At 45.6% G+C, this 18,634-nt stretch overlaps 1 protein-coding gene across 1 annotated transcript in view; it reads left to right on the forward strand.

Annotated features, from left to right (window-relative positions):
• The window catches only part of LOC120020637 (tyrosine-protein kinase JAK1-like), a 28,408-nt gene extending 9,876 nt beyond the window's left edge, over positions 1–18,532 (forward strand). The window contains exons 14-25 of the mRNA XM_038964347.1: positions 6,204–6,291; positions 6,705–6,832; positions 7,677–7,812; positions 8,149–8,432; positions 8,750–8,900; positions 9,450–9,544; positions 9,992–10,172; positions 11,690–11,814; positions 12,220–12,392; positions 15,460–15,577; positions 16,672–16,782; positions 17,621–18,532. Of these exons, the coding sequence (XP_038820275.1) occupies positions 6,204–6,291; positions 6,705–6,832; positions 7,677–7,812; positions 8,149–8,432; positions 8,750–8,900; positions 9,450–9,544; positions 9,992–10,172; positions 11,690–11,814; positions 12,220–12,392; positions 15,460–15,577; positions 16,672–16,782; positions 17,621–17,746 (1,716 nt within the window). The 3' untranslated portion in view covers positions 17,747–18,532. The remainder of the gene's footprint in view (positions 1–6,203; positions 6,292–6,704; positions 6,833–7,676; positions 7,813–8,148; positions 8,433–8,749; positions 8,901–9,449; positions 9,545–9,991; positions 10,173–11,689; positions 11,815–12,219; positions 12,393–15,459; positions 15,578–16,671; positions 16,783–17,620) is intronic.
• Positions 18,533–18,634: the final 102 nt, after the last annotated feature.

Below are 18,634 nucleotides of genomic sequence, written 5' to 3' on the forward strand. Positions count from 1 at the left end.
TACTTTTACTACATTCTTAAAGACAATCTCTACTTTTTACTCCTGTACATTTTCTCTGACACACAAAAAGTACTTGTTCCATTTCGAATGCTTAGGCAGCACAGCAGTATGGTCCAATTCACGCACTTATCAATATAACGTGTTCTCATCCCTACTGCCTCTGATCTGGCGGACTCACTAAACACAAGTACTGAGTTTTTAAATGATGTCTGAGTGTTGGAGTGTGCCCCTGTCTGGCCATAAATAAAAACAAAAAAGAAAATGGTGCCATCTGGTTTACTTAATATAAGGAATTTGATGTATAGCATTTACTTTAACTTTTACTCAAGTATGACAATTGAGTACTTTTTCCACCACTGTACTTGAGTACATTTAAAACCAGATACTTTTAGACTTTTACTCAAGTAGTATTTTACTAGCAACGGTCATCAAAATTGTTAATTTGAAGGAATGAAACAGTTGGCCAATGGATGAACATACTTTAAATCCAACAGATTTTGATTGAATTATAGGACATAAAACATTTTACTGGCATGGACAAATAATGGAGTTCAGGGATTTTGGTGGGAATTCAGGTAGTCAATTTATTGCCAAATTTCACTTTTGTTTTCTTAGAATGCACTCAGATATACTCTTTCTAACGGTATCAAGTATTTTGTAAATATTTCGTGTTAAGATAAAGAAAATTGTATGTGCTGCATTTGCATAAATACACTGGGTATATTTGCATGTATGAATACATTAACATAAAGGGGTGGAAAAACCACCAAAACTTACTCTGTCTAGGCCTACCTGCACTCACCTGCGCTGTCTAGACTGACTCATTAATTACTGTGGTTGTCACGTTCTCTTGCATAATTCAATAGCAGGATCGTCTCGGATTAAAACAGGTTTGGCTCTAGATTACACCTATTTATATATCACTATAATCCGAGTGTTCACTTTCGGAAGTTGCTTTCATTTCAGCACATCGAATTTGTGTAAAAAAAACAGTGTACATTTTTTTTCAACTGTGTAAAAAAAAATAAAAAAAATATTCCCCGTAAAATGAACACCTATCAAAATAAAGTGCTCTTTCTTCTGATGTAAGTGTCGAGACGATGCGTTAAATCCCAGACTAAGCTTTAGCGTTCTTATAAATGCAAAGACAGTATATTCCATTGAGCCCATTTCAGCCATTACCGGGTGTGTTTGACAGGCATTTGTGGTCAGTGCCGTTTAAAATGAGGGAGGGCGATTTAAAAAAATAAAATAATAATAATTCATGATCATGACCTTATTTCTATTACAAAATATTGGATGACTGTCTTTCATATTCCATTCACCCAGTTCAATGTAACAGCGATAGGTTTAGGCTACTACATGATACTCAACATTTTCTTTTGCTCCAACCTAGCCTATGAATGAAAGATTACAACGTAGGTGCACACAGGTCAAGAGAAACATTTGAGGTGACAGACAGTGACACATTCAATACATTGTTGCACACTCTTGCCTGCATCTAGCTGATATATAGGGTGTAATCATTAGTCCAACAGTTGCAAACAAACGTTTCTATTGGGAAAATGCAGGTATATTTATCCCCGTTTGCTTCCATTTAAGACTTTTTTTTTAACAGAATCGGCTTTAGTGAATACACCCCATATCACGCGTAAACACAGTTTACTTTCATAGCAGCCACGTTGTATTCCTTCTCGCATCTATGCGGTCTCCTCCACTCAACTTTTGCCTTCGCTTATGGACTTCAATGCACAACACATCAGCTGTATGTGGCCAGGTGAAAAAACCTTTCCAAGCCAAACCATGTCATAACCACTACACACAGCCTACATCGTTGTCACCGTATTAGCTAACGTCATAGTCAACACAGCTAATAGAACTAACGCATTAGTAAACCCGCTACAATCATGCGGTAATGTTACAGTGTAGAGTCAGTAAGCAGTTTAGAACTTACACTGGGGGGCCCAGTGGCAATACATTTTTAAAACCAAAAGCTTACCATGACATGGAAGAGTTCCAGTGTTGTGTTGGATAGTCATAGCCAGCTAGCTAACATAGTATCCCACTGTTTGAGCAGGGTGTTTGAGTAGGCTAAACTAGCTAGCTGTATTTGCTAGCTAAGTAAAACTGAAAAAAATTACACTCTCTCTCATTTTGGAATAAATTAATTAGTTAAAAACTGTTCAAATATTGTCTTTCTATTTTGACTCTCTGAGTTAACTGCTCACCACAAGTTATGCACTGCAGTGGAAGCTAGCTGTAGTTTATGTATTCAGTACTAGATTAATTATTTGATCCTTTGATTGAATGGACAACATGTCAATTCATGCTGCAAAATCTCTGATAGGTTGGCGGACATCCTCCAGAAGTTGTCATAATTACTGTATTGACATCAATGTATCCAGAGGAGGACGGAAGCTAGCTGTCCTCCGGCTACACCATGGTGCTACCCTACAGAGTGCTGTTGAGGCTACTGTAGACCTTCATTGCAAAATAGTGTGTTTTAATCAATTATTTGGTGACGTGATTATTTTTAGTATGATTTTATCTAAAAAAAGAATACCTTTTTTAAATGTTTAAAAACATTTTGTTTTATGAAATTCACTGAGGAGGATGGTCCTCCCCTTCCTCCTCTGAGGAGCCTCCACTGCTGACAGGTCTTTACAAACATTTCCGCGGTTGTAGCTTTACCTGGAAAAAACTTCAAGCACAAGCAAGAGTATGAAAGAGTCGCAGGAGTAATGTCACGCCCTGGCCTTAGTATTCTTTGTTTTCTTAATTATTTTAGTTAGGTCAGGGTGTGACATGGGGAATGTATGTGTTTTTTGTAGTGTCTAGGGTGGTTGTAAGGTTTAGGGGGTTTATTAGAGTAGTTGGGTTTATGTTTAGTATAGAAGTCTAGCTGTGTCTATGGTTGAGTGTAGGTATCTAGGAAAGTCTATGGTTGCCTGAATTGGGTCTCAATTAGACAGCTGGTTATTGTTGTCTCTGATTGGGAGCCATATTTAAGGCAACCATAGGCTTTAGCTGTTTGTGGGGAATTGTCTATGTCGAAGTGTTTTGTGTTCAGCACTTATGGTTGTATAGCTTCACGGTCGTCTGTTTTGTTGGTTTGTTTTGTTTTTTCCTTCTTTTAAATAAAAGAAGATGTACTTTCCACGCGCTGCGCCTTGGTCCTCTCTCAGTCCCTTTGACGATCGTGACAGAATTCCCCACCAATGCGGGATCAAGCAGCGTGAAAAGCGGTAACAGGAGCAGCGCAAGGAGGAATGGAAATGGGAGCGTAATATGGACTACACTACGTGGGAGGAGATCGACAGGTGGGCGATCCCAGGGCGAGTGCCGGAGCCAGCCTGGGATTCTCTGGCGCAGTGTGAGGAGGGATACCGGCGAATGGAGGCAGCACGACGACGCGGTAGGAAGCCTGTGAGTCAGCCCAAAAAATTTCTTGGGGGGGGGGCTTAGAGGTAGTGGGCCGAGGGCAGGTAGGAGACCTGCGCCCACTTCACAGGCTAACTGTGGAGAGCGGGAGTACGGGCGAACACCGTGTTACGCAGTAGAGCGCACGGTGTCTCCTGTACGTGTTCATAGCCCAGTGCGGGTTATTCTACCTCCCCGCACTGGTAGGGCTAGATTGGGCATTGAGCCAGGTGTCATGAAGCCGGCTCAACGCGTCTGGTCTCCAGTGCGTCTCCTCGGGCCGGCATACATGGCACCAGCCTTGCATGGTGTCCCCGGTTCGCCTACATAGCCCGGTGCGGGTTATTCCACCTCCCCGCACGGGTAGGGCGACAGGGAGCATTCAACCAGGTAAGGTTGGGCAGGCTCGGTGCTCAAGGGAACCCCAGCCCGGTACCACCAGTTCCGGCACCACGCACTAGGCCTAATGTGCGTCCCCAGGGTCCAGTATGCCCTGTTCCTTCTCCCCGCACTAGCCTGAAGGTGCGTGTCCTTAGCCCGGTGCCTCCAGTTCCGGCACCACGCACCAGGCCTACAGTGCGCCTATTCCGGCCAGAGCCATCCGTCTGCCCAGCGCCATCTGAGCCATCCGTCTCCCCAGCGCCATCTGAGCCATCCGTCTCCCCAGCGCCATCTGAGCCATCCGTCTCCCCAGCGCCATCTGAGCCATCCGTCTCCCCAGCGCCATCTGAGCCATCCGTCTCCCCAGCGCCATCTGAGCCATCCGTCTCCCCAGCGCCATCTGAGCCATCCGTCTCCCCAGCGCCATCTGAGCCATCCGTCTCCCCAGCGCCATCTGAGCCATCCGTCTCCCCAGCGCCATCTGAGCCATCCGTCTCCCCAGCGCCATCTGAGCCATCCGTCTGCCCAGTGCCGTCTGAGCCATCCGTCTGTCCCGAGCCATTAGAGCCGCCCGTCTGTCCCGAGCCGTCAGAGCCGTTAGTCAGTCAGGAGCCGCTAGAGCCATTCGTCAGTCAGGATCTGCCAGAGCCGCCAACCAGACAGGATCTGCCAGAGCCGCCAACCAGACAGGATCTGCCAGAGCCGCCAACCAGACAGGATCTGCCAGAGCCGCCAACCAGACAGGATCTGCCAGAGCCGTCAGCCAGCCATGAGCGTCCAGATCCGTCAGCCAGCCATGAGCGTCCAGATCCGTCAGCCAGCCATGAGCGTCCAGATCCGTCAGCCAGCCATGAGCAGCCAGATCCGTCAGCCAGCCATGAGCAGCCAGATCCGTCAGCCAGCCATGAGCAGCCAGATCCGTCAGCCAGCCATGAGCAGCCAGATCCGTCAGCCAGCCATGAGCAGCCAGATCCGTCAGCCAGCCATGAGCCGTCCAGCCAGGATCCGCCAGAGCCGTCCAGCCAAGATCCGCCAGAGCAGTCATCCAGCCAGGATCCGTCCCTCAGTCCGGAGCTGCCGTCCCTCAGTCCGGAGCTGCCGTCCCTCAGTCCGGAGCTGCCGTCCCTCAGTCCGGAGCTGCCGTCCCTCAGTCCGGAGCTGCCGTCCCTCAGTCCGGAGCTGCCGTCCCTCAGTCCGGAGCTGCCGTCCCTCAGTCCGGAGCTGCCGTCCCTCAGTCCGGAGCTGCCCCTTATCCTGGTGCTGCCCCTTATCCTGGTGCTGCCCCTTATCCTGGTGCTGCCCCTTATCCTGGTGCTGCCCCTTATCCTGGTGCTGCCCCTTATCCTGGTGCTGCCCCTTAGTCCGGTGCTGCCCCTTAGTCCGGTGCTGCCCCTTAGTCCGGTGCTGCCCCTTAGTCCGGTGCTGCCCCTTAATCCAGTGGGGTTAATGTGGAGGGTGACCATTTGGAGGAGGCTACGTAAGCGGGTAGTGACTATGGTGGGGTGGGGACCACGACCAGTGCCGGAGCCGCCGCCGTGGACGGACGCCCACCCAGACCCTCCCCTAGACTATGTGCTGGTGCGCCCGGAGTTCGCACCTTAAGGGGGGGGGTTATGTCACGCCCTGGCCTTAGTATTCTTTGTTTTCTTAATTATTTTAGTTAGGTCAGGGTGTGACATGGGGAATGTATGTGTTTTTTGTAGTGTCTAGGGTGGTTGTAAGGTTTAGGGGGTTTATTAGAGTAGTTGGGTTTATGTTTAGTATAGAAGTCTAGCTGTGTCTATGGTTGAGTGTAGGTATCTAGGAAAGTCTATGGTTGCCTGAATTGGGTCTCAATTAGAGACAGCTGGTTATTGTTGTCTCTGATTGGGAGCCATATTTAAGGCAACCATAGGCTTTAGCTGTTTGTGGGGAATTGTCTATGTCGAAGTGTTTTGTGTTCAGCACTTATGGTTGTATAGCTTCACGGTCGTCTGTTTTGTTGGTTTGTTTTGTTTTTTCCTTCTTTTAAATAAAAGAAGATGTACTTTCCACGCGCTGCGCCTTGGTCCTCTCTCAGTCCCTTTGACGATCGTGACAAGTAAAATGAAATAAATCAATCCAGCGAGATTTAAGTGACCCTCAACCACAGGAAAAGATAGAGGGCGGGCCATGCGCATTTGCTAATTTTACTGGGTGACTTTCACTTTTACTTGAGTCATTTTCTATTAAGGTATCTTTTACTTTGAGTCAAGTATGACAATTGAGTACTTTTTCCACCACTGCACACACACACAGTTCCTTTCTCCATTACCTGTCTGACTTTGTGACCACTTTCTTTGACCTTTTGACTTTGATCTTTTACCACGGACCTCTTTCCGTCAGGCTTTCTTTGACCTTTACCCCTGACCTCTTTCCATCAGGCTTTCTTTGAGACGGTCAGTATGATACAGCAGCTGTCCCACCAACACATCGCTCTGCTGCACGGCGTCTGTGTTCGCAACCAGGACAGTAAGTCACCCTTCCTTCCACCATTCCTCTTATCTTCATTCTTAAACTGACACTCAGCGATATGCCACAAGCCGCAGGATGAACCTAAGTTATTGTAGATGATTGTGATGCAAGACTATGTACTCGCAACAGAGTATCTGCTACAACTTGATGACTGCAACCTAAGAACTGGGGAGAAGTTTAGCCTCGCGCTTCGTGTTCCTAGATGTTGAGGAAGTTGGCCCAATACTGTTGTTTACTTCATGCTTCGCTCAAGTCCTAGATGTAATGACATAGTGTCTACATTTGCAATATGCCGTATGTTGTGGAAAATACTTTTTTATCTCTGACAGTTAAAAAAAGTAGCAATTTGCTAGTGTGAAAATGGGCTAGACTTTTTTGGGGACCTCTAACTGTGTGTGGTCCCTGTTCAGATATCATTGTGGAGGAGCATGTGAAGCTGGGTCCTCTGGATGTGTTCATGAAGGGTTGTCGTCTTCAACTCAGCACTTCCTGGAAGTTCCAGGTGGCCCAACAACTGGCCAGCGTCCTCAGCTACCTGGTGAGAAACCATCAATCAACCCTGATTCACACTATAGGGCCAAGCCTAGCTGTACTGGGATGGCCTGCTTACGCATCCACCATAGTTAATGGAACTGTGCTGGAAAGGACAATGTTCAAGGAAAATATCGGAGCCAGTCCAGTATGGTTCAGGTTGGCCATATAGTATAAAACAGGCATAACAATGTGCCATGATAATAACATGACATTCTGTATTCTTACCAGAATGTAAGCATCTTGGAACTTGGTGCCAACCTGGAGTAAACAGTAGTTTGTTAAAACTTGTACAGATGCAGTCGAATATATTGTCACCTTTGCTCTTTACAATGTTCAGTTTTTTTCTTTTCAAAACTGGTTGAATGGCTCTTTTTACCACGTAGGCACCTGCAACTTACCACAGGTAAAAATACATTATACATTGAACAAAAATCATTGCTTCCAACCAAATTTTGAATAATTTAGTCCAGGCCATTTTTGACTGTGACGTGAAAGATCTTAATTTCAGTTATAATTGTTTTCCTTCTTGGTCCTGTGCCGTTGTCAATCAAACAAATACATGTGTAAAAAAAAAAAAAAAATTAATCGACTTTTTTAAAAAGAAATCATGGAAGGGTGGCTATATATTTGTCTGTATCTGTATATGTCAGTGGAGGCTGCTGTGGGGAGGACAGCTCATAATAATAGCTGGAACGGAGAAAATGGAAACCATGTTATTGGTGCCATTCCACCCATTCCACTTCAGCCATTACCACGAGCCCGTCCTCCCCAATTAAGGTGCCACCAACCTCCTGTGGTATACGTCTATATGGCTGTGGACCTGACCCTTCCCTGTATTTCCCTCTCAGGAGGATAAGAAGCTGGTCCATGGTTATGTATCTGCTAAGAACATCCTAGTGGAGCGGGATGGCCTGGAGGGAGAGACTGGGCCCTTCATCAAACTCAGTAGCCCTGGGGTCCCCATCTCTGCACTCAACAGACAAGGTGTGTGTGTGTGTGTGTGTGTGTGTGTGTGTGTGTGTGTGTGTGTGTGTGTGTGTGTGTGTGTGTGTGTGTGTGTGTGTGTGTGTGTGTGTGTGTGTGTGTGTGTGTGTGTGTGTGTCTGTCTGTAAATGATTTGTTCTATAAATGATTTTGTATTTCTACTGCCACTTATATACCTAGTCTCTTGTAAAATATATTTTGCAATCTCAATGCCCTGCTCCTGGCTAAATAAAGTTCAGATGAGAACGATAACAACATGCTGTATAAGAAAGTGAAGTCTGTCTGTCTGTCTGTCCGTCCGTCCGTCCTGTCTGATGAGGCTGTGTTGTGTTACAGAGTGTGTGGAGAGGATCCCGTGGATCGCCCCAGAGTGTGTGGAGAGGATCCCGTGGATCGCCCCAGAGTGTGTGGAGAGGATCCCGTGGATCGCCCCAGAGTGTGTGGAGAGGATCCCGTGGATCGCCCCAGAGTGTGTGGAGAGGATCCCGTGGATCGCCCCAGAGTGTGTTAGGGACAGTCAGGTCCTGAGTGTTGCGGTGGATAAGTGGGGCTTCGGCACCACGCTGTGGGAGATCTGCTATGATGGAGAGGCTCCTCTCAAAGACAAGAAACTCATAGAGGTACACACACACTTCCCCTCACAACACAATAGAATTACTAACATACAGTGAGCAACGCAATCTCTCCCTCACAACCACCCCTAGACTTCCCATACAAAACATGAATGTATTCCTTATTTACCCAGGTGATATATCTCTTTCAGAGGGGAGGTCTTTCTTGAGTTATTTAATTGAATACACCTGTTGTTGTCTAGTTTTTTGACACTGTGAAAATCAAATAAAAATTCATACCATACCACTTAGATGCAAGGTATTGGAATCAATATTAGAACAGAGCCCAAGTCTTGGTCCCTTCCTATCTTTTTCTCTGTGAGCAGAAGGAGATGTTCTACTCGGCCCAGTGTTCCCTGGTGACCCCAGACTGCCCTCAGCTGGGTGAGCTCATAACCAAATGCATGGCCTACGACCCCAAGAGGAGGCCGTTCTTCAGGGCCATCGTCAGGGACCTCACCGGGGTGGCTGAGCAGAGTAAGCGGACAAAGAGGACTCATCTTCCCTGTTTCTCTCTCTCTCTGTCACCTTCCCTCTGTTTCTCTCTCTCTGTCACCTTCCCTCTGTTTCTCTCTCTCTCTCTCTGTCACCTTCGTTCTGTTTCTCTGTGTCACCTTCCCCCTGTTTCTCTCTCTCTGTCACCTTCCCTCTGTTTCTCTCTGTCACCTTCCCCCTGTTTCTCTCTCTCTGTCACCTTCCCTCTGTTTCTCTCTCTCTCTCTGTCACCTTCCCTCTGTTTCTCTCTGTCACCTTCCCTCTGTGGTACCTTCCCTCTGTTTCTCTGTGGTACCTTCCCCCTGTTTCTCTCTCTGTGGTACCTTCCCCCTGTTTCTCTGTGTCACCTTCCCCCTGTTTCTCTCTCTGTCACCTTCGTTCTGTTTCTCTGTGTCACCTTCCCCCTGTTTCTCTTTGTGTGACCTTCCCTCTGTTTCTCTATGTGACCTTCCCCCTGTTTCTCTCTGTGTCACCTTCACTCTTGTCATTGTCATCTTCTGTCGGTCATGCTCTCTGTGGCCCCTCCCCCAGACCCAGCTTTGCCTCCTGGTAGGGTGCCCATCCAGGAAGTGGACCCCACCGTGTTTGAAACCAGGTTCCTCAGGAAAATCAAAGACCTGGGTGAGGTAGGGAGACTCCTAATACATGTAGACTTTTAGGATGCTTGTCCACATTAAAGGGGCAATCTGTGATTGGTACAATACATCCATTGTTGGACTTTTGAATTCTAGCCAATGATTGTTGAAGAATATCACTCCTAAATGTCTCATGAGCTTAGTTCAATTGTCTTACCCAATCAGAACCCAGAATATAAGCTATACATTTACATTTTTAATTTAAATATAATGGGGTGATGGCTTTGTTTTATGGATCAGTTTGTTCCCCTGTAATGTGAGGATTGTGGTATGTAACAGTGTGTGTGGGGTGTGGATATAAACTGTACCTGTATGGCTTTCATCAATATTGTTCACAATGTCTGTGGCTTTATTCTTTCATTTGTGTGTGTGTGTGTGTGTGTGTGTGTGTGTGTGTGTGTGTGTGTGTGTGTGTGTGTGTGTGTGTACTATTTGCAGGGTCACTTTGGCAAGGTGGAGTTGTGTCAGTATGACCCCCGTGGGGACGGCCGAGGGCAGCTGGTGGCAGTCAAGTCTCTGAAGCCAGAGAGCAGAGGCCAGCTGTGGAGAGAGATAGACACCATGAGAGAACTCTACCACCACAACATCGTCAAATACAGAGGAGTGTGTAGCGAGGAGGGTGAGGAGAGCTCTGCATTCCTACAATCACACACACACACACACCTCATCCCAGTGACGGGGTTTGTGTTAACCTGTTTGGGCTGCAAGCCCGACACCGCCCACAATATGACAACATCCAGCTCAAAGTGCAGGGCGCGAAATTCAAAAGCTAGTTTTTAAAAATATTTAACTTTCACACATTAACAAGTCCAAGACACCAGATGAAAGATAAACTTCTTGTGAATCAAACCAACATGTCCGATTTTTAAAATGTTTTACAGGGAAGACAAAATATGTACATCTATTAGCTAACCACGTTAGCAAATGACACCACTTTTCTAACTCCATCAGTTTCTTACTCCATCAGGTGCTATCACAAATTCGACCAAATAAAGATATAAATAGCCACTAACCAAGAAACAAATTCATCAGATGACAGTCTGATAACATATTTATTGTATAGCATATTTTTTTTCGAAAAATGTGCATATTTCAGGTATAAATCATATTTTACATTTCAGCTACAAATCAGAAAGTGCACCGAAAGCAGCCATAATATTTACAGACACCAACAGACACCAACGTCAAATAGCTTATTACTCATCATAAAACATTTCCGAAAAATATATAGTTTGCAGCAATTGAAAGATAGGCAACTTGTGATTCCAAACAATATTTCCGATTTATTAAATGTTTTACAGCGAAAACAAAATGTATCGCTATATTAGCGTAGCCACAATAGAGAGACACATTTGGGCGCCCACGACCCGTTCACATGCACGACAGATATATGAAATAACATCATAAAATGAGTCTTACTTTGGCTGATCTTTCATCAGAATGTTGAAACAGGCGTCCTCTGTCCAGATGAGTCGTTGTTTCGTTTCAGAATGAGAAATATCCCTGTTCATTTACCATTTCCAGTAGCCGTGGCCCAACGTAAACACAGTCATACGACGGAACACGGCAAAACTCCCGAATCAAGTTTCAATAATCTGATTAAACTATATTGAAAAAACATACATTACGATGATATGGTCACATATATCCAAAAAAATTCGAGCCGGAGACGTTAGCCGTTCGTTAGGAAGGCAAAACAGAAGTCCATCCCACTTCCTTCAGAATACCGGAAGTGGGCGCTCAGGTCAAAGAAATAGGTTTTTTTCCACCACAGACCAAGAGGAGCAAAAAAAATTCTTCTCTGACATCCTCTTTACACCAATAGGAAGGCGTATAGACTGTCAGCAGACTCCTAGGTGTTAAGACCATGTATAGGCATCAGATTGAAAAGAGCATAGATTTCTGACATTTCACTTCCTGGTCAGGAAAAGTGCTGCAGAAGGACTTGTGTTTCACTCAGAGAAATAATTCCAACTGTTTTAGAAACTAGAAAGTGTTTTCTATCCAAAAAGAATAATAATATTCATATTGTACGAGCAAGATTTGAGTAGGAGGCCGTTTGAAATGGGCACGATTTCACTGGCTACTCAACACTTTGCCTTGCAGCCATAAGAAGTTAACACTGTGTTTGTCTAGGTGGGAGAACCATTAGGCTGATCATGGAGTACCTGCCAGCGGGGAGCCTGAAGGACTATCTGCCCTGGAGGAAACACCAGACTGACCTCAAGAGACTTCTCCACTACGCCCTCCAGATCTGCCAGGTATGGTAGTATGGAGCTTCATTAATACCCCCAAAAATGGATTACATTTTAATTTCCTCCTTTTAATTCGACCCTATTAGGTGTTTATGTATGTACAGCAGTTTGTGATGATGGAAAGAGTTGGACAGAATCTAAACCATTGCACTCCTTTAAATGCACTTTCTGTTACTTGGTAACTGTTGCCTAGTACCAAATGGAATGTTGTGGGAAATGTTTCAAAGACTCATAGAAAGCACAAGACTGCCAGGTAAATAGCAATACAAATATACTCATAGAAAGCACAAGACTGCCAGGTAAATAGCAATACAAATATACTCATAGAAAGCACAAGACTGCCAGGTAAATAGCAATACAAATATACAAACTATAAAAACAAGTGAAGATGTGTGTGTGTGTCTCTCTCAGGGAATGGATTACTTGGGATCCCAGCGGTTCATCCACCGGGATCTGGCGGCCCGGAACGTTCTGGTGGAGAACGAGAGCACGGTGAAGATCGGAGACTTTGGCCTGACCAAGAGCATGAAGGAGGACAAGAGTTACTACACTGTCAAAGAGGAGACCGACAGCCCTGTCTTCTGGTGAGCAATGTAGAAATAGAATGACAACACAGGAGGTTGGTGACACCTTAATTGGGGAGGACGGGCACGTGGTAATGGCTGGAGCGGTACAAGTGGAAAGGTATCAACAACATCAAACATATGGTTTCCATGGTTTCCATGTGTTTGATGCCATTCCATTCGCTCCATTCCAGACATTATTATGAGCCGTCCTCCCCTCAGCAGCCTCCACTGAATGACAAGATCATGTCTCCCAAATCAATGTGAAGAACATGAGGTCAGGTGCATTTTAAATCCTGGATCCCAGTCTATTTAATTGCTATTGGTGTCACACTCCAAGACCAAAAGTTAGTGGACACCTGCTCGTCGAACATCTCATTCCAAAATCATGGCCATTAATATGGAGTTGGTCCCCCCTTTGCTGCCGTAACAGCCTCCACTCTTCGTGGAAGGCTTCCCACTAGATGTTGAAACATTGCTGCGGGGACTTGCTTCCATTCAGCCACAAGAGCATTAGGTCAGGCACTGATGTTGCGAGATTAGGCCTGGCTCGCAGTCAGTCGGCATTCCAATTCATCCCAAAGGTGTTCGGTGAGGTTGAGGTCAGGGCTATGTGCAGGCCAGTCAAGTTCTTCCACACTGATCTCGACAAACCATTTCTGTATGGACCTCGCTTTGTGCACAGGGGCATTGTCATGCTAAAACACGAAAGGTTCTTCCCCAAACTGTTGCCACAAAGGTGGAAGCACAGAATCGTCTAAAATGTAATTGTATGCTGTATTCCTCCTCCACCAAAATGTACAGTTGGCACTATACATTGGGGCAGGTAGCGTTCTCCTGGCATCCGTCAAACCCAGATTTGTCTGTCGGACTGCCAGATGGTGAAGTGTGATTCATCACTCCAGAGAACACGTTCCAATGCTCCAGAGTCCAATGGCCGCTTTACACCACTCCAGCCAACGCTCGGCATTGCGCATGGTGATCTTAGGCTTGTGTGTGGCTGCTCGGCGATGGAAACCCCTTTCATGAAGCTCCCGACAAACAGTTATTGTGCTGACGTTGCTTCCAGAGGCAGTTTGGAACTCGGTAGTGAGTGTTGCAACCGAGAACAGATTATTTTTACGCGCTATGCTCGATTTTATACACCTGTCAGCAACAGGTGTGGCTAAAATAGCCGAATCCACTAATTTGAAGGGTTTTCCACATACTTTTATGTATATTCAGTAAGTATTCAGACCCCTTGACTTTTTCCACATTTTGTTACGTTACAGCCTTATTATAAAATTGATTAAATAGATTTTTGTCCTCATTAATCTACACAATACTCCATAACGACAAAGCAAAATCCTATATTTGGGGAGTTTCTCCCATTCTTCTCTGCAGATGCTCTCAATCACTGTCAGGTTGGATGGGAACTGTCGCTGCACAGCTATTTTCAGGTCTTTCCAGAGATGTTAGATCGGATTCAAGACCAGGCTCTGGCTGGGCCACTCGAGGACATTCAGAGACTTGTCCCAAAACCACTCCTGCGTTGTCTTGGCCCTGTGCTTAGGGTCATTGTCCTGTTGGAAGGTGAACCTTCGCCCCAGTCTGAGGTCCTGAGCACTCTGGAACAGGTTTTTATCAAGGATCTCTCTGTACTTTGCTCCGTTCATCGTTCCCTCGATCCTGATTAGTCTCCCAGTCCCTGCCGCTAAAAAACATCCCCAGAGCATGATGTTGCCACCACCATGCTTCGCCGTAGGGATGGTGCCAGGTTTCCTCCAGACATGACGCTTGGCATTCAGGCCAAAGAGTTCAATCTTGGTTTCATCAGACCAGAGAATCTTGTTTCTCATGGTCGGAGAGTCTTTTAGGTGCCTTTTGGCAAACTCCAAGCGGACTGTCATGTACCTTTTACTGAGGAGTGGCTTCCATCTGGCCACTATACCATAAAGGTCTGATTGGTGGAGTGCTGCAGATATGGTTGTTCTTCTGGAAGGTTCTCCCATCTCCACAGAGGAACTCTGGAACTCTGTCAGAGTGACCATCGGGTTCTTGGTCAACTCCCTGACCAAAGCCCTTCTCCCCTGATTGCTCAGCTTGACCGGGAGGCCAGTTCAAGGAAGAGTCTTGGTGGTTCAAAACTTCTTCCATGTAAGAATGATGGAGGCCACTGTGTTCTTGGGGACCTTCAATGCTGCAGAAATGTTTTGGTACCCTTCCCCAGATTTGTGCCTCGACACAATCCTTTCTTGGAGCTCTTGAGACAATTCCTTCAACCTCATGGCTTGGTGTTTGCTCTGACATGCACTGTCAACTGTGGAACATTATATAGACAGATGTGTGCCTTTCCAAATCATGTCCAATCAATTGAATTTACAACAGGTGGACTCCAAGTTGTAGAAACATCTCAAGTATGATCAATGGAAACCAGGCTGTATCACATCCGGCCGTGATTGGGAGTCCCATAGGGTAGCGCACAATTGGCCCAGCGTCTTCCGGGTTTGGCCGGGTAGGCCGTCATTGTAAATAAGAATTTGTTCTTAACTGACTTGCCTAGTTAAATAAATAAATAAAAATATTTTTAAAACAATTTTGAGTCTCATAGCAAACGGTCTGAATGCTTATGTAAAAAACTATTTTCGCTTTGTCATTATGGGGTATTGTGTGTAGATTGATTGAATACATTTTTGAATAAAGCTGTAATGCATTTTTAAGTCAAGGGGATCAGATTCAATTCTGATGTTCGGTCCTATGATGTTAACAGGGTGGGGCTCATTGTATTTACATTAACTCACATGGGTGGCAGGTAGCCTAACGGTAGAGTGTTGGGCTAGTAACTGAGAGGTTGCTGGTTTGAATCCCTGAGCTGACTAGGTGAAAAATCTGTTGATGTGCCCTTGCTCTGCATAAGAGCGTCTGCTAAGTGACTAAAACGTAATGTAAATGTACATATTAACCTCGGTTGTGTTCATTAGGCAGTTGGCACCCAACGGAAGAAAAACAAACAGGAAGGAACTACCTGGACTTGTCCAATAAGAAACGCTCATTTTCGGTTGCGAAACATTTTGCTACGGTGTGCCTTAACCCATGTGTTGCCGTGTAGGTACGCTCCTGAGTGCCTGGTGGACTGTAAGTTTTACCCTGCGTCTGACGTGTGGTCCTTCGGAGTGACCCTCTATGAGTTGTTGACCTACTGTGAGACGAGCAGCAGTCCTACCACGGTAAAGAACTTTGTCTCTCTGTTAACCTTACTATGAAAATATGTTAATACAAATTCCTTAAACTTGACTGATTTGACAAATACCAGTGGTCAGACCTGTTAACATGTATCTGATGAGATACCAGGGGTCAGAACTGTTAACATGTATCTGATGAGATACCAGGGGTCAGACCTGTTAACATGTATCTGATGAGATACCAGGGGTCAGACCTGTTAACATGTATCTGATGAGATACCAGGGGTCAGACCTGTTAACATGTATCTGATGCGATACCAGGGGTCAGAACTGTTAACATGTATCTGATGCGATACCAGGGGTCAGAACTGTTAACATGTATCTGATGCGATACCAGGGGTCAGATCTGTTAACATGTATCTGATGCGATACCAGGGGTCAGATCTGTTAACATGTCTCTGATGAGATACCAGGGGTCAGAACTGTTAACATGTCTCTGATGAGATACCAGGGGTCAGAACTGTTAACATGTCTCTGATGCGATACCAGGGGTCAGACCTGTTAACATGTCTCTGCTGAGATACCAGGGGTCAGAACTGTTAACATGTATCTGATGAGATACCAGGGGTCAGACCTGTTAACATGCATCTGATGAGATACCAGGGGTCAGACCTGTTAACATGTATCTGATGAGATACCAGGGGTCAGAACTGTTAACATGTATCTGATGAGATACCAGGGGTCAGAACTGTTAACATGTCTCTGATGAGATACCAGGGGTCAGACCTGTTAACATGTATCTGATGAGATACCAGGGGTCAGAACTGTTAACATGTATCTGATGAGATGTATCCTAGTCTTAGTTAATTAAACTAGCGTCTGTCTGTTTTGGGGTCAAATCATTCTGAAGTTCAATACTCTGAGCGGTGCACTTTTCCACTTCCCTTCATGGATTTGAAAGGAAATTACTAGAAACTCCTTCCCCATGCTTGTACCAATCCAATGCTTTTAAATGCATGGGAGGAATGCATAAGTGTATTCTTTGGGAGAAAAGACTGGTGTTGGTAGGGATAGAACTGGAGCGTAGGACCAGTGTTTCATCTGTTTTGGTTTTGATCAATTGTTATGGTTGTTCACAGGTATTCTTGGAGATGCTTCATCCAACCCAGGGTCAGATGAATATCACCCGATTGGTGGAAGTGTTGATGGCCGGCAGGAGGCTTCCCTGTCCACCTCACTGCCCAGATGCAGTAAGAGAACTCTGGGAAATGGTTTAACCTGCTCACAAAGGCTGTAGTCGTTCCGTTTCTTTCATCTGAAAGCTAATACTCTGGGGTGAAGTTTCCTCTAGGTACAGATCTAGGATCAGCTTCCCCTCTCCCGATCCTAACCTTAATCATTAGTGAGAAAAAATGCAAAACTGACCCACGATCAGTGTCTAGGAGCAACTTCACCCTACACCAAAGCTAATAGCACCCTTTCTAAATAGAAAGTCACTAGTGTTACTCTACAGATGTAGGATCTTAATTTGACCAGTTTCTCACAGCAGGAAAATAATCATACAGCAACAGGAAATGGGAGTTATTATGTGGATTATAATCGACTGACATTTTTGTAGGGGTTGATACATTTTTTGTTAGGACAAATCAAGTCTGACATTTTGAAAGTGGAAATTAAAAACTTTAGAAGCCTTTTTAAACCTTGAATACACTACAAGTTTGCATTTCCTGCAGGAAATTTCTTGCAACAACAGCGTGATCAAATTAAGCTCTGACACGTGTATGAAAATAACGATGCTCAATAGGAATGAGTAGGAATAGAACAACCTGCATATCTAATGGCTTTGAGCAGGTTGCTCGTTATCAAAGCCGATGTACATCAGCATAAAAAGGAAAATTGCATCCACAAGGATAAACATGTCTTCCCAGGTGTGTTATCATAGCAACATTTTGACCCCTAGCTTTCAGGATATACATTTTTTTATGCTTCCCGACCCCAAAAAAGTTTGAAGATTTTTATATCTGGTCTTTGCACTTCTGTGTGTGTGTGTGTGTGTGTGTGTGTGTGTGTGTGTGTGTGTGTGTGCAGGTATACTCTCTGATGAGGAGGTGTTGGGAGAGTTCCCCAGAGAACAGGATTCAGTTCAAAGACCTGATCACAGAGCTGGAGCTGCTGCTGGACAAGATCCACGGAGGAGATGGACTGGCTGTCTGACCTGACAAAGCTGCTGCTGGATGAGATCCACGGAGGAGATGGACTGGCTGTCTGACCTGACAAAGCTGCTGCTGGACGAGATCCACGGAGGAGATGGACTGGCTGTCTGACCTGACAAAGCTGCTGCTGGACGAGATCCACGGAGGAGATGGACTGGCTGTCTGACCTGACAAAGCTGCTTCTGGACGAGATCCACGGAGGAGATGGACTGGCTGTCTGACCTGACAAAGCTGCTGCTGGACGAGATCCACGACGGAGATGGACTGGCTGTCTGACCTGACAAAGCTGCTTCTGGACAAGAGGCACGGAGGAGATGGACTGACTGTCTGACCTGACAAAGCTGCTGCTGGACGAGATCCACGAAGGAGATGGACTGGCTGTCTGACCTGACAAAGCTGCTTCTGGACAAGAGGCACGGAGGAGATGGACTGACTGTCTGACCTGACAAAGCTGCTTCTGGACAAGAGGCACGGAGGAGATGGACTGACTGTCTGACCTGACAAAGCTGCTGCTGGACAAGAGGCACGGAGGAGATGGACTGTCTGTCTGATCTGACAAAGCTGCTGCTGGACAAGAGGCACGGAGGAGATGGACTGTCTGTCTGACCTGACAAAGCTGACACATAGATGGATAGATGATAATACTAGTGATGCACCGATATGTCATTTTTGGCTGATACCGATATCCCATATTTTCCTTGCCAAAAAAACTGAAAATGAAATCCGATATTTAAAATTTTAGCGCATTATAGTACAGTTAAATAGTTAACACACACACACATGGACGCAGCGTTCTAAGGCACAGCATCTTAGTGCAAGAGGCGTCACTACAGTCCCTGGTTCAAATCCAGGCTGTATCACATCCGGCCGTGATTGGGAGTCCCATAGA

This window comes from Salvelinus namaycush, chromosome 25 (assembly GCF_016432855.1).
Source record: "Salvelinus namaycush isolate Seneca chromosome 25, SaNama_1.0, whole genome shotgun sequence".
NCBI lineage: Eukaryota > Metazoa > Chordata > Actinopteri > Salmoniformes > Salmonidae > Salvelinus > Salvelinus namaycush.